At 46.5% G+C, this 14,976-nt stretch overlaps 1 protein-coding gene across 10 annotated transcripts in view; it reads left to right on the top strand.

Moving 5' to 3' along the window:
* The window catches only part of GLT1D1 (glycosyltransferase 1 domain containing 1), a 95,142-nt gene that overhangs the window by 19,739 nt on the left and 60,427 nt on the right, over positions 1-14,976 (top strand). For all 10 annotated transcript variants that reach the window (XM_034638761.1, XM_034638762.1, XM_034638760.1 and 7 more), the window contains 2 exons: positions 2,892-3,040; positions 11,940-12,045. In XM_034638761.1, coding sequence (XP_034494652.1) covers positions 2,892-3,040; positions 11,940-12,045 — 255 coding nt within the window. The remainder of the gene's footprint in view (positions 1-2,891; positions 3,041-11,939; positions 12,046-14,976) is intronic.

Below are 14,976 nucleotides of genomic sequence, written 5' to 3'. Positions count from 1 at the left end.
GAATTTTAAGAAAATGGAATAACAATTATTCACCCATGCTCAGAAGCGTGCGGAATTCTTATTTTCGTAAAATACTAGCTTTGAGGCTGATGTGAGCTGGCTCTCCTGGTCGGTTGCTCACAGCTCGTCCAGAGGAGGGTGAGGCGGGGAGGGGTGGTGTTCCTGGCTGATAATGATTGATCAGCATTAACAGTGGAAATGATAAGATCAAGACACTCGTTGTACTTCAGTAGCTTAAAGCAAGATCTCAGCTTTTCTTATGTGACAGCTGCAGCCTTGTGCACTTAATTACAGAGCGAGAGAACAAGTACCATGTGCAGAGCAGTGCAGGTGAGGGTTCTCACCCTGCTCCCCGGAGTGGGGATGAGCAAGATGTTTAACTCTGCTGTTCGCTCACAGTTCCTGAGTTTGCCTGTGGCTCCCATATCGCACACAACTTGGCCATTTTATGACCACTTTGCTTAAAGATTCTAGTTCCTTCATTATTTTATTCTTATTTGTTTTGTACTATTGCCCCTAAATGCAAGCCAGCTAATTCACCTGGTGTTTAGCTAAAGAACTAACAACCTATTTTATTGCTGGAGTTAAAAAAATGGCTATGTTGGATTTGAACTTTGTACTGTAGTGACTTCTGGATGATTTAAGAGATGCTCAGGGGAAATTTTAAGTGTACTTGATTGTCTCCTACATGCTGGCTTTGTCACGGAAGCCTAAGTGCATGTGAGGGATCATGAGCCAGAGAGACTCAGGGTGATGGTAACAGGGGACAGATGTGTGGGGGGAGTGGGGGCTGTCGGATCTCACTGACAGGAGTTGGTATTAGGAAATGAACAGTCACGGCCATGGGCACTCAGAACACCTGACGCATTCGGCAACTTGCAGGTGGAAAAGCAGGTCTGGAGCTAAGGCGGGTGGAGTGGGAGGCGGCCGGCATGTGGGCTGTGAAGGGCGCCTGCCATGTGCTAGGCTAAGGCATTTGGATTTGATCCCAGGGACGCATTCAGCCATCAGTTCATTCAAGAAGCAAGGCAGATTCGGGGCCGTTCTCTCAGAGCTGACGGCTGAGCTGGCTACCCTGAGCCCTGTGAGGGTTTTAGTCAAGGGAGACCCGGGTGGGTTCACCGTATGTACACGTGCACAAACGCCTCCGACAACTATAAAATATAATATCTGCCCAGCAACACAAAAGGGTGTGTCCCTGTTTCTCCTCTGTAGACCTAATCATCACTATCTCCTTACACGTCCTGCAGATTCCATGCACACACACTACATTTACACGAAGTATTCTTCATTCGCGCTCTCTTCATTAACGACGTATCTTGGAGTTGATTCCAAATTGCACTTGACCCCTGAACAACTCGGGGTTTGAACTGCATGGGTCCGCTTACATGCAGAGATTTTTTCTGTAAAAAATATTTACAGTACAGGACTGTAAATATATTTTCTCTTCCTTATGATGTCCTGAATAACATTTTCTTTTCTCCAGTTTTTTGTTAGAATGTGGTACATAACAGGTATAATCTACAACATCTGAGTTAATCAACTATTTATGTTGGTGGTAAGGCTTCCAGTCCACAGTAGGCGGTTAGTGAAGTTTTGGAGTAGTCAGGGTTATAGGTGGATTTTTGACTGTGTGGGGAGGGGATGATGCCCCAAACCCCCACATTGTTCAAGGGTCAACTGCGATCGACTGCGCTCCTTTCTTAATCGTGGCAGAGCTTGACCGTACGGAATGTGCCGGAACACAGTGAGCCCTCTACTGACGTGCACTGAGGTCGTGTCGGGTCTGTTTGGTAGGAAACACAGCCGCAGAGCCTCGTCTTGGGTGCAAGTTTTTGCACTCAGATGCAAGGGTAGTTTTAGGTTCGATCCCTCGAAGGGGAGGTGTCTGGTGACAGTTTGTGCGTCTTAAGTATTCTAGCGGTTGCTTCGCTGCCCACCAAAGAGGTTGTACCTGTTTACCCACTCAAAGTAAACGGGAGTGTTTAGTTCACGAAGCCTTAGGCAGACTTTTGATCTTTCCAGATATTCTATGTAAAAAAGATGACTGAAGTTGAGCACCATTTCCCGTATCTAAAAGCCCAATTGAATTTCTTTTTCTATGGCCTCCAATTTTAGGTCCATCCCTAATTTGCTATCAAGCTGTTACTTGGTTTTTTTTTTTCCTTCTTATTGATTTATGAGAGCTCTTTATTTATTAATTAAATTGGCTTCTTTCCTTTTGTAAGTGTTGTAAGTAGTTTTGCTCAGTTTTTTATCTGTCTTTTGATTTTGTTCATGTGGTGTCATCATTCAGAAAATTTCTTTTATTAGATTTGTATTTTAGATTTATGTCACAAGGAAATGAACCAGGATGAGAAGAAAGACATGTTTGAAAGATATTTTGGAGGAAGAATGGAAAGGCCATGAAATATATTTGGAAGCTATGATCATGGGTGACTTTGAAAGTCTTTATTAAGAACTGAGTTTCAGATGCCTAAAAGCAAACTTCGGGTATCATCCATAATTAAGGGACAGGAGAAAAAAAGTGGAGTCAAGGAAATTAAAAAAAAAAAAAAAAGGAACTTTCTCGTCCAGCAAATGCCACTGAACACTGTCGGTGTGTGCCTTTTGTCTTAGGGCTGAATTAGCCCTTCATCCTGCTGGCCTTGGTCCCTGCCGAGGTCCCAGGGACCTGACACTGGTGGGCAAGTCATTATTGCCAGTGATGGGGAGGCTTGTGCTGTATTTTAGGAGGACTGCCCCTACAGGACAATTCAGAAGATACAGTTTATTAACTCTTCGATTTAAATAATCTTTTGCTTTAAAATGTTAATCCCAATAGCAACCTGTGGCCTATTTATCTTTTGCCCTCATCTTTTTCTTTCTCTGTTTGTATTTTTTTGGTAAAGGGACCATCTGGAAGCTGCCGGCCACGTATGTCTTCTGAAAGATGCCTTTGACCTGGAAAGCTCGTCTGAAGTCGCCCACCTCATCAGGGCCGAGAACCTGGAGGCAGCCCTGGCTCTTCATCTGTACAGAGGAGGCCGCCTCTTGCAAGGTAACCGTCTTTCTCTCCGAAGGGGAAACACTAGGAATCATGCACGAAAACCAGAGGCACCTACAGCGTCAAATGAGATAGAGCTGCGCTCTCGGTTCTCCCTCTTTCCCCGGGTCAGACCTGGACAGAGCACCCTCATCGTCTTTGCTTTGTCCTTCATAGGGACTCATTTCCCAAAAGCGGTAGCTGTGCGACTGAGAATGGATGTGTGCTGAAGCTGGTGTCCTGCACTGACAGGGCTGTCCCGAATGTCTCTGCTGTACAGTTGCTCACTCAGAGTCTAATTTCCAGAAGTCAAACATACGCGTCCTTTACAAACACAGAATGAGCACGTAGGAAACATCTCATTCCACTGATTAACGAGGGAAACATGAAGATTCTGAAGCCAGCGTAAAGAGCATCTGAGGAATTGGGAGTTGAGGATTTAATGGAGAATATTAAATGAAGTTGCTAGTTAGCGACAGAGCAGATTCACGTCCGACGGGCAGTGAAGGAAGCTTTGGGGCTGTCTTCCCTCTGGGTGCATTAGTCAGGGCTCTGCAGAGAGACTAGCCCGGGAGGGCACGTACAGACACATAGAAGGAGGAGATGGGCTTGCGGGATGACGGAGGCCCGGAAGTCTCGTGACCTGCCCCCAACAAGCTGGAGAACCAGCGGCTGGTGCTGCTTTTCCATCTGGCTCTGAAGGTCTGAGAATCGGGAGGCTGCTGGTGTTTGGGTCGGAGAGCCGGAGAGCCGGGAGCTGGGATGTCCATGCACAGGGGAAGACGGATGTTTCCGCTCAACCTAGACAGGGAATTTCTCTTCCTTGCCTTTTTGCTCCACTTTTGCTCCCCGGAGGCTGTCAGTGGATGGGGTAACACCCGCTTGCCTTAGGGAGGGCGGACACCGTCCTCCTCAGTCTGCCGATTCACATGCTAATCTCAGCCGGAAACACCCCCACAGACACACCCAGAAATAAGTTGTACCAGCTGTCTCCTTGTCCCTGAGCTCAAACATAGCATTAACCATCACCGCCGCACAGACAGGATTTACATTGCTACTTGACCCAAAGTGGCAAAGTGTGTATTTTTTTAAGTAAGCTCCACGTCCAGCACTCGGAGCCCTGAGATCTTGCCGTTTGCAGTGACGTGGATGGAACTGGAGGGGGTTACGTTCAGCAAAATAACTCAATCAGGGAAAGACAAATATCGTATGATTTCACTCATATGTGGGATTTAAGAAATAAAACAGATGAACATAGGGCAAGGAAAGGAAAAATAAAATAAGATGAAAAGAGAGAGGGAGGCAAACCCTAAGAGGCTCTTAATCACAGGAAACACACTGGAGGGGAGGTGGGTCCGGGAATGGGATACCTGGGTGATGGGCAGGAAGGAGGGCACGTGATGTCACGAACATTGAGTGTTATAAGCAAGTGATGAATCACTAAATTCTGCCCCTGGAACTAACAGTACACTATATGTTAACTAAACTGAATTTAAATAAACTAAAAAAAACCCAGAGTCCAATGCTTTCGGGCTGAGCTGGCAGGCACCCCAAGCTGCAAAGTATTTGATGCAACCTCAGAGTATGAGTTCTTAATTAGTGGAAACAGTGAAGCTGAACAACAGTCTCTCTCTTAAAAATTTAATCAGCCCACGGGGGACCTTGGAACACAGTTCCCTCGGTCACTGAGAGCACGTGCACACAGTCCTCGTTTTGACTTCGGCTACGATTGGGGCTATTTCTTCTTCACACTCCCGAGGCCGGAATGAGTTCGGTGAGAGCGCAGAGGAACCAAGTGAAGGCAGAGGAGGTCACTGCGTTGAGCTGAGCGATGAGCACCTCTTCCCAAACATGAATGAGCGAACGTGGCGGTGGCATCACGTTTCAGGAGACAGTATGTCACTTGGGGTCCAAGATGATGTACGGTCGTCTTCACACGAGGGCAGAGTGTCTGTCAGCAGCATGCGCCAGGTTGCGGGAATTTTCAGCAGTCTCGTTGCTGAAGGTGACTTGCTGCCGCCCCACGCTGTGTGGAGCCTAGTCTCGGCCCCTGCCCTCCTTCCCGCCTCCTGCCCCGACCGGGGGCTAGGCCTGCTGGATGCTGCTCTCCGTCTGGGCACATTCTGGGCACATTCGACCTAAGCTGCTACATGCACGCTGTTAAAGAAAAAGATCCCCCAGCACAGAGTGAATGTAGCTAAATGATCAAGCACAAAAAGGAAACCTTCCTCCCAGTTCTCATTGCAGCTGTCTAATTTCTTATCGTGGAGACAACCAGTTATCATTTTCTTGTGTATTCTCCTGGAAACGTGCTGTAGGTACCGTGCTCCATAACAAATTACCCCCAAAGTGAGTGACTTGTAGCAATGCATTTATGTGTAGTAGTTTCCGTGGGTCTGGAATTCAGAAACGGCTGTGCTGGGGATTGTCAGGGCAGCTAGTGAGGCTGCCATCAAGACCACGTATGATGCGCTCCGGCTTGGGCGGCGTCATCTGGAGGCTTGACTGGTCCCGCACGAGCCACCTGCTGTCGGCAGGAGGCCCCAGTTTCTCACCACATGGGCCTCCGCTGAGGCTGCGCAGTGTACTCAAGACATAGCAGCCAGCTTCTCCAAGAGAGAGCCATTGAAGAGAGGGCACACGGGAAGCTGGTGGGTCTGTCATGACCCATGAGTTCCAGAGCATCTGCTGCTTACACAGATCAGCCCTCGGGTGTGGGAGGGGACCTCACTGAGCGGGACCAGCAGGGGCTGGCCATCTTGGGGGCTGGCCCCCATGTAAGCCCAGGCACATATCTGTACATCTCTCCTCCCTTAAACAAAACATGAGTGGGAGCATGCTATGAATAGTCAGTGTCTTGCTTTTCACCGCCTAACAAAGCATCTGGAGATCTTTCTGCAGCAGCCCGTGTCTAGATCTGCCTCATTCTGTCAGTGTTGGCATAACCTTCCGAGCATGCCAGTGCCATCATCTCACCAGGCTTCAATTAAGGGACGCTGACGTTGTCTTCCATGTTTTTCTCCCACAATCACGGCAGTGAGTACTCTATACGGACGTCTTAGCTTGTGAACCTATGAGATCTACTTGTGCCTCCCTGTTTTTGCAACCCTGCTGGACCCATCCGCAGTGGGGATGGTGTTCCTGAAAGTGTTACTCCCAAGAGCTCTTCTCCTCTGAACAAGTATGACTTGGAATTCTGTTGCAGGTGTCCTGGACACACTATCTGAGGGCGATCTCAGAATACGAAGGAAGTGTAGAGACCAAAGTACTGTTCATAGCTCTTAATGCTTTTGGGAGTCTTTACAAGGCTGTCACTGATGTGGTCAGTCTCTTTGCACCCACGAGGCTTCCAGCACTCGGGCTGGTGGTTCTGTTTACCATCAGGTGTCTTTTTGTCTATAAGACGCCATGTTTTTAGTGTCTTACGCACATACATGTGGCGTGTACTTCACTTCCAAAAAAGGGATGGCTCTGTATCTTCAAGTACATAGCTTAGTGATCTTTCCAAATCAGCAGAGCTCCTTCTGCCTTGTTTTTTTCCTGGCTATGTGGTATTCACCAGAAGAAGGCACTGTGTTTATTCAAAGTCTGTCTTGGGTTTTGCTGTTGCAGGCAAAGCCACAGCAAGTTTGATTATAGTTTTTACTTCACTCTGTGGGGATACTGGCGGATTAAATTCCTCAGATAACCTGTGGCCAGAGGACTGTGCATATTTTATTTGGATTGACAGGGACAAACTGCCCTCCAGAAAAGTCATTCCAGTCCGTACTCAACCAATAGACAGAAGGACCTATTTCCTCTTGCTCTGGTCACATCGCTGGGTTTCCTCCTTCAAAATCCAGTTTTTCTCCATTTTACCATTTCTTGGCCTTTGCTTCAACTAAATGGAGGAAAAGCACAAAGTCACCTAAAGCTTTGCCTCTCTCCCAGGTGGTAGGAGGGGAGAAGTCTTCTCTAGAACTCGTGGCCAGAGGGAACCGGGTCTTCCTGTTTGGGTCAAACAAATGCCAGGACCTGAAGCAGCACAACTGTTAGTAAACGTAGTCCAGCTTTTATTTGTTTGTTTATTCCCAGTTGTTGTCTCCATGGTAGTTACACCCATTCCTAAATCTCATCTCTTTGAAAGCAGACTCCCTGAGCAGCAAACCATGAACAGGTAGAGACGGTGCCACGGACCTTGTGATTCTTATCCGATGTGTCGAGGGGCCTCTTCCTTGTCCCATTCCCTACGCTGAGCTGCCCTGTGCTGGCAGCCGGCTGGGCATGACTTCCTATGTCTCTAAGTCTTCCATAGATTCAAATATACAGTTTTTAAATATCTATTTTTTTAGGATTTATTTATTTTAGCGAGCATGAGTCAGAGGGGCAGAGGAAGAGGGTGAATCTCAAGCCAGCTCCATGCGCAGCACAGAGCCTGATGTGGGGCTCAATCTCATGACCCCAAGATCACAACCTGAGCTAAAGCCAAGAGTGGGACACTTCACTGACTGAGCCACCTAGGCACCCCTAGATTAAACTATATTTTAAAATATACAGCATTTATTGTTTTTTTTTTAAATTACGTAAGCACATGATTTGGAAACTTCTTAAAAGGACAAAAAAGGAAATATAGCCCCTTGAGTTTCACTACCCAGATGTGGCCGCTGTTTCCTGTATGTGTTTGGTTTTATTGATTTCACGTTTTTATTAAAAATTAAATTTATAAGAAAAGATACACTCTTACAATTATGAACTTGCAACTTGTTTTGACGAAATAGCGCTTCCTGGGCTAAGCACCATGGATGCTGTGCCTGACATTCTCATCTGTCTCGCTCTGCAATGTGTGTGTGTTTCTAAACTCGCCGTCGTGCCACAGCTTAGCAATCTGTCTTACCTACTAATACGTTAGGAGCGTTTCCCCCATCACTGACTGGCTTTCGACAGCATGACTAGGAGCTCTCATATCCTATTTCCACTTCCCCCGCAGTTGTAAATAACGTTGCAATGAGCAGGCGACTGCAGAGCCCATGCGCTGGGGTTTTCTAAGCGCAGCACGGCCTCCTCACGGGACATATCTGTGCATTTTTACTGCAGGTACATACTGGCAATTAATAACCGGCCATACTTACATGTCTGTGCACACCAAATATATCTAAAGAAAACCTTAACAGCATGGACAAATGGAAGCTGGCTTTCCCTTTTAAAACCAGTACTTACTGAGCAAATAATGAGGTAAATAAAATTGCTAAGAAGAATATTCAAGTGATGAGAAACAGCACCGTAACAATATTCATATCTATTGTAGCTATTTTGCAGGTACAATGCAAGCATTCTTTTAAAACAATATCAATCGTAATGCTTTATTTAAGTCATGGGTCAATTCCCGTATTAACTTCGAAGTAACACAGTGAGTGTGTTCTTCCCTCTCGGACGCATCTGTGAAAGACGTTCGACACGGATGCCCGCCTGTCTGTCAAGTGCATGGGAAGAGAACTCCGTAGCCGCCCCTGTCTGCAGTGCAGCAGAGACTGCTACTGTGCACGATGCTCCCGGGCTGTCCTTCGTCTGCCCTGAACGGCACACACAGACGGCGTGCCCTGCCATCTGACGTTGGTGGAAAGCTGGATGAGAAGCGCTTTTATGAAGCGCCTTCTCTGTGCCTCGCTAAGGCTCGGCTTCAGGCTTGCACCTGGCAAGGAAGCAGGTGGCGTCAGGTGGCTGAATAAGGAGCCAGGCTCAGGAAACTGTAAAGTTTTTTCTCAGCAGACTCCCGGGAATGACACATTCTCAGCAGAGGCACTGATAGACGAAATAGGACCGGTCGCTTGGGCGGCTCCGAGGAAATGCGCTTGGAGAGTAGTTTGTGGACCACTTTTCAGGCTCAGTTCATTTCTGCAAATGCTGTCTGAAGGTTTAACTTGCAGCAGGCATTGTATCCGGAGCAAGGGGTACAAAATTAATAAGCCATGGCGCCTGTTCTCCAGGATTTTCCAGTCTACAAATCAGTCCTAAAGCCTTATGATACATGGTGTGGCATCGGAGTGGGGGGATTTACTTCCGAGGGACCCAGTGAAGACTTCAGAGAGGAGGGCGTGCCTAAGTGGGGTTTTGAAGGGTCAGTAAGAGTTTGCCGACATTTTCTATAGCAGAGGACTTCTAGAATTTTCCACTCATAATTATGGACCCATTGCCATTGAGACTAAGATTACTTATTTAAAGCTTTGTTTTGTCAACAATACAATAAGTATTGAAAAAAATGGGAAAGCAAATGAAATATCCTACATTACATTCTCCCGAGTGCTAATTTAATTTGGAGAGCTTCTGGATTTACGTATTTAAAAACTTGTTCGGCATGCAGCACGGTGTCACTAGTGTTACATACAGAGTCCATCCTGTGCTGGTATGTCGTGCGAAGCAAGTCATTCAACCCCACGAGTGAGTCAGCTCATTAGCTTGACCTCCGTCTAACAGAGGAGATGGTGGAGGTTTAGAGAACCCCCAGGTGACTCACTCAAAGTCATGCATTTTCCAAGTGGAAAGCAGGATTCTGACCCAGCACGGTCTCGTGTCATAGTCTGATGTTGGTCTTACTCGATTTGATTTGATCTATTTGAGTGGTTACCAGCTGGCCAGCAGCTCGCAGGCCCGATCGTTTTAATTACTGAATGTTCTCCGAACTTTAGAGCAGCGTCTGTGACACTGTGTGTATGTCTTTCTGGTGTCTATTGTTCTGTCTTTGGAGATTTTACTGAAAAAAGGCTTTTTAAAAAAAATTTTCCTTACCCTAATTTTCCTAAACTGGCAGTTTTTATGGGGGGGGTGCTGTATTAGTTTCCTGTTGCGCTGTCACGATTTACCGCAAACCCAGTGGCAGAAAACAGCACATGTTTGCTGTCCTCCAGCTCTCGAGGTCAGAAAGCTGAGATGGGTCTCACGAGGGCTAAAATCAAGATGTTGGCAGGACTGTGTTTCCTTGTGTAGGCTTCCTTATTTTCCACCTTCTGGGGTACCCACACTCCCTGGTTCACGGCCCCTCCCATCCTCAGAGGCCACAATGGCCGTCCAGTCCCCCCACGTGGCAGTGCAGGGAGCTCCTCCTCCACCTGTAGGGACCCTGAGATTACACCGCCCCACCTGGATGGTGCAGGATAATCTCTCCACTTGACGGTCAGCTGACTGGCACCCTCAATTCTAAATCCCCTAATTTGCCTTTCCCCTGAATCATTCCCAGGATCCAGGAACTGGGAACTGACAAAATTTGGGGTCATTACTGTCCCCACCTCACACCTCCCTCCGGCCCCCAAAGATTCATTGTTGGGCCCACATGCTAACACCGTTCACGGTCTCTCAACATCCCCTAATGTCTACACCCATTGCAGAAAAGGAATCATTTCCACAGAGGGTGCTTTTCTATGTCTGTCTGTGGTTTTGGAAAAGGTCCTATCTGTCCATAGTAAGAAGTACCAACAACAGGGGCGCCTGGGTGGTGCAGTCCTTAAGCGTCTGCCTTCGGCTCAGGGCGTGATCCCGGCATTCTGGGATCGAGTCCCACATCAGGCTCCTCCGCTAGGAGCCTGCTTCTCTCTCCCACTCCCCCTGCTTGTGTTCCCTCTCTCGCTGGCTGTCTCTGTCAAATAAATAAATAAAACCTTAAAAAAAAAAATAAGTACCAACAACAGAAAATGTTACAGAGTGAAAAGTAAGTTTCCCTCCCGTCCCATAGCTGTGGTCTTGTAGGTCTCTTGTCCAGAGGCAACAACAACCAGGTTTTCTGCATATTCTTGCACTGACTTTATGTGTATACATATACGTTTTATTGTTTTTCTGCAATACATGCATAGTGTGTTAACCAGCTTGCACTTGATTTTTCTCCTGTAATAGACTTTTTTTCAGTCTTCTTACGTCCGTGTACACACATATACAACACCTTATGCTCCCTTCCTTTCCTTTTTTTTTTTTTTAAGGCTGGTCTTCACCGACGTATATGAGTTGTTTCCCATCTTTTGCTCTCCCCAGCAGCTCGCTGAGCCTGTGGGTGCTACTGTGGGGCTTAGTATCCAGAGGCTGAATTGTTTGCAGTCACATTCCAGGGGAAGAGTGGTCTCACCAGAGAGAAAAAAGACAGAAGCTGCTCATTTGCATTGACAGGAATAACTCTAGGGCAAATAAAAGGAAAGATGAGCACCCTTTGACTGACGTACTGAATCTGAGGAGGGATGGCTCATTCAAGAAAGCCCCGTGTGAAGGTTCCTCTTAGGTCTGGTCTAGTTAGTGGTTTGCTGGCCAGCGTCTCTGCAGATTTTTGGCTGACCTTCGGAAGTCCTTTTGGAGAGCGGCTTCTGCTGAGCACGTCATTCATCTTCATCTGTGCGTGCCTGATGCCTCGCTCGTCTGTGCTCGTCAAACGTCCCGGCTAAGCCCGTCACTGGTGCAGAACTCGCTCCCCGGCGAGTCCTCCCACACGTCACACGCGTGGGGCGTGGTTCCCGCCACAGCTGTGCTGCATGCTCCCTGAAGTCCTGGTGGCCCGCCGTCTTCCCTGGGTCCTTGAGAGCACGGCGCCTGCTGCTGCGGTCCCCCACCAGGCCGCACTCGAACTGCTCTTTTTCCTGTCATAAATGCCCGTTTCCCAGGAGCAATAAGCTCGGCTCTGATAGATGGTGGTCAGCAGCACTATTTTTCATTTGTTAAATGTGAAGCTAATTGATTTTAAATCGTGCTGGCACCGCTGGTCTGACGTGATTAATCCCCATGTCACGTTGTGTATAATAGTGATTCCTCTTCTGCTCGGCAGGTGAGCTGGATAAAATGAAACAAACACCAAAACACAGCCCCCCAAGTTCTGGAAACACGGTTTCGCATTCGCCCTGGGATGGGATGGCAAGGGCTGTTTCCAGAGCTACACTCTGCCTCGTTAACTGTCCTAATTTTGCAGGTCATGGAATCCCTTTTGGAATCATCTTTGGTGGAACTGATTTAAATGAAGATGTTAACCAGAGGGAAAAAAACGAAGTGATGGGAAAGGTCCTCGAAGAAGCCAGGTAATGCCGATGAGAACCTCACAGGAGTTAAGCATTTGGGGGGAGTTCACTGAAACCAGAAGATTCAGGAAGGCCGCTTTTTGGGAGGTTCCCATCTTACCGTAATAAAGCCGATCTCTCTCTCTCTCTCTTCTTTTATTCATTTCATTTTTTCCTTTTATCTGCACATTTTAATTTTGCCAAGAAGAGTCATGTAAGCAAGTTGTTATACGTTGAACTGTTCAACGACAGTTCCCATTGGGCCAAACTTAGCGGGTCCTGCCGGTGGAAGGCCAGCATTGTGGTCCTCGTAGAGAACAGCACACACCGACTCCAGCCCTGTGAGCGCACGGATCGGCCTTGACTATGAGTGGTTTGGGCCTGGCTCTGAGCTCCATAAGACCATCTGGGAGGGGGCACTGTGGGCCTTTGGGACAGGACAGTCATCCCTTGGGGGGGGCTGTGCTGCACATCCCTGAGCCCCGCTGGACGCTGCTCATCGGTGACGTCTGCCAGGCGCTGGGGCTGCTGTCGAACACGTTTCTAGCCCCAGCGGGGGGGGGGTGTTGTCCCCAGTCCAGAACCCAGAGCTGCACTCCCCAACATTTTCCTTGTCCAAGCATACTTAGAACATCATATTTGTACAGCATTGTGGAGTGAACTAGAAGGACAGGTGGGGAAAAAATCACCCCATTCCTCTGTATCACAAAGATAATGATAATACTTAACATAGTCATAACAGTATAGAAATCCTCTTTGTCTATATGAAAGTTGTTTTAAAAGGCTAAAGAAATCAAAACAAAAGTAGTCTGTCCCTCCCAGGCACCAGTAGCTGTCCGGCCACAGAGCAAGTCTTAGCTGACCATGGAATCACCCTGAATCCAAAGTTTACCAAGACTCCAAGCTTTCAACTCTTGTAAATCTTTGAATCATTGTAAAAAAAAAAAAACAACAAAACAAAGCAGGTGATCATTTTTTTTTCTGAAAGTGGACAAACTGCTTTATTAATTCTTTAAAAAGAACACTTCATGGAGGCATGATTGACATGCAAAGAGCTGTATATAACGAACGCAGACAGCTCGATGGGTTTGAAGCTGGTCTTCATCAGTGAAACCATCATCACGATCTGTGACATAAACACCTCTATCCCCTCCAGAAGTTTCCTCCCACCCTCTTTGTTATTATTATCACGAAAAGAGCTCTTAACGTGAAATCCACCCTCTTTGCAAGTTCTCGTTTCTGTCACAGCATCATCAACTGTAGGCTCCAGGAGGTCTCCAGGACCTATTCACCTTGTGCAAGTGAAACGTTGTGCCCTCTGATGACTCCCGTCCTGATCCCCTCTCCCCCGACCCTGCAACCGCCATCCTGCTTTCTGCTTCTGGGAGTTGGACTATTTTAAGTTCTAACAGTGGGATCGTACAATATTTGTGCTTCTGTGTCTGGCTCACTTCGCTGAGCTCGTGTCCTCCAGGTTCATCTGTGTGGTTGCCAAGGGCAGGACTTCCTCTTTCTTCAAGGCTGAGTAATAGTCCAGTGTATGAGCTTATACACTTTCTTTATCCGTTTGTCTGTCCATGGACACTTAGGTTGCTCCCATGCCCCCAGTAAATGGCCAATCACGAAATGTCTGTGGCTCGTCTCGAACCCTCTCATGGCTGAGAATCCCTGGTCAGGGAATCCAGAACTCCTGGCATCTTTATGTCACTGGAGCGTTCCTGATCCCTTACAAAGGACATACTCCAGGTTCCGTGGTACAGCCTGAGGCAACCACCTCTCTTTTCTATAATGTGGGGGTCAGTCTTGCTCCTGAAAACTAGGGTTGCTGTGTGATATCATTCCATTTCAGGGCCCACTTCTTCCTGAGAACTTCCTGGACATAAGTATGGCCATACACCCTTGTCCCAATAGAGGGTGTGCCATGCGTGCGTGCGCGAGTGTGCACATCAGATGGAGAGAGAGAATCACAGTAAGCAAAGGCAGAGTTTGGACTGATCTTGGAAGGCGATCTGTCAGTCTAGGTTTTCTCGACGATGTTGCTCTTATACTCTGAAAATTAATTACCTTTTGATTCATGCAGTTTGCACTGTTTTACGGAAGGGAAATAATTCTGCTAGGAAGAAACAATATTGAATGAATTCATCTTATGGTATTATCGTTAGCATTATTCATTGCGTTGTTATTAAAACACATTGATTTTCATTTGGGAGGAGTATTGATTGAAGTCAGTGGGTAGGGAAGTCAGATGAATCATAGATTTCTTGTCGGACAGCGTATGGCATAGTCTTCTGTAAAATAAAATACTGAACTTGTCTCGTTTTATAATGAGTTTCATTTTTAATCAAATACTTTTAAGCAGTTACATTTTTCTTATGAGGTGTATTTTTGAACTTTTTTATATTTAAAACTTTTTTTCTGCATGGTATGGTATTGAAATTACTACAGCGTCAGTGTTTTGGCTTGTGTTGTAATATGATAAGTATTTGGTAATTATAAATACCAAATTAGGTAAGGAGTTTGAAACTTGTGGAAATTGTTTTGTGAAGGATCATCTAAGGCTGCATCTTAGAGAGATTTAATATTGCCCACAAATGAGCAAAAGAGAGTTTGTATGAAATAAATTGCCTAAGAAATTGTTTCGCAGTAGGAAACCTATAGCACATGACGGGTTAGACCATGTGAAACTGTAGGTCAGAATGGTTCAGTGTCGGTCACTTCGTAAGCTTTTTCAGCTACAGTGTTCCTGAAGGTGTTTTTGACCAACAAAATCACAGTTACAGTGAGTACGTTTTGAAATGGCAATATTCATCCCACAGTGCAAAAGTGGTAGTTTTACATTTTTGGGTAAGAAATGTGTTATTTTTTTTCATATGTTTATTTTTAAAAAAAATTTTTTATAATATTTTTTTATTATATTATGTTAGTCACCATACAGTACATCCCCAGATTTCC

Source organism: Ailuropoda melanoleuca, chromosome 12 (assembly GCF_002007445.2).
Source record: "Ailuropoda melanoleuca isolate Jingjing chromosome 12, ASM200744v2, whole genome shotgun sequence".
Lineage (NCBI taxonomy): Eukaryota > Metazoa > Chordata > Mammalia > Carnivora > Ursidae > Ailuropoda > Ailuropoda melanoleuca.
This window is presented reverse-complemented; position numbering and strand designations above follow the sequence as displayed.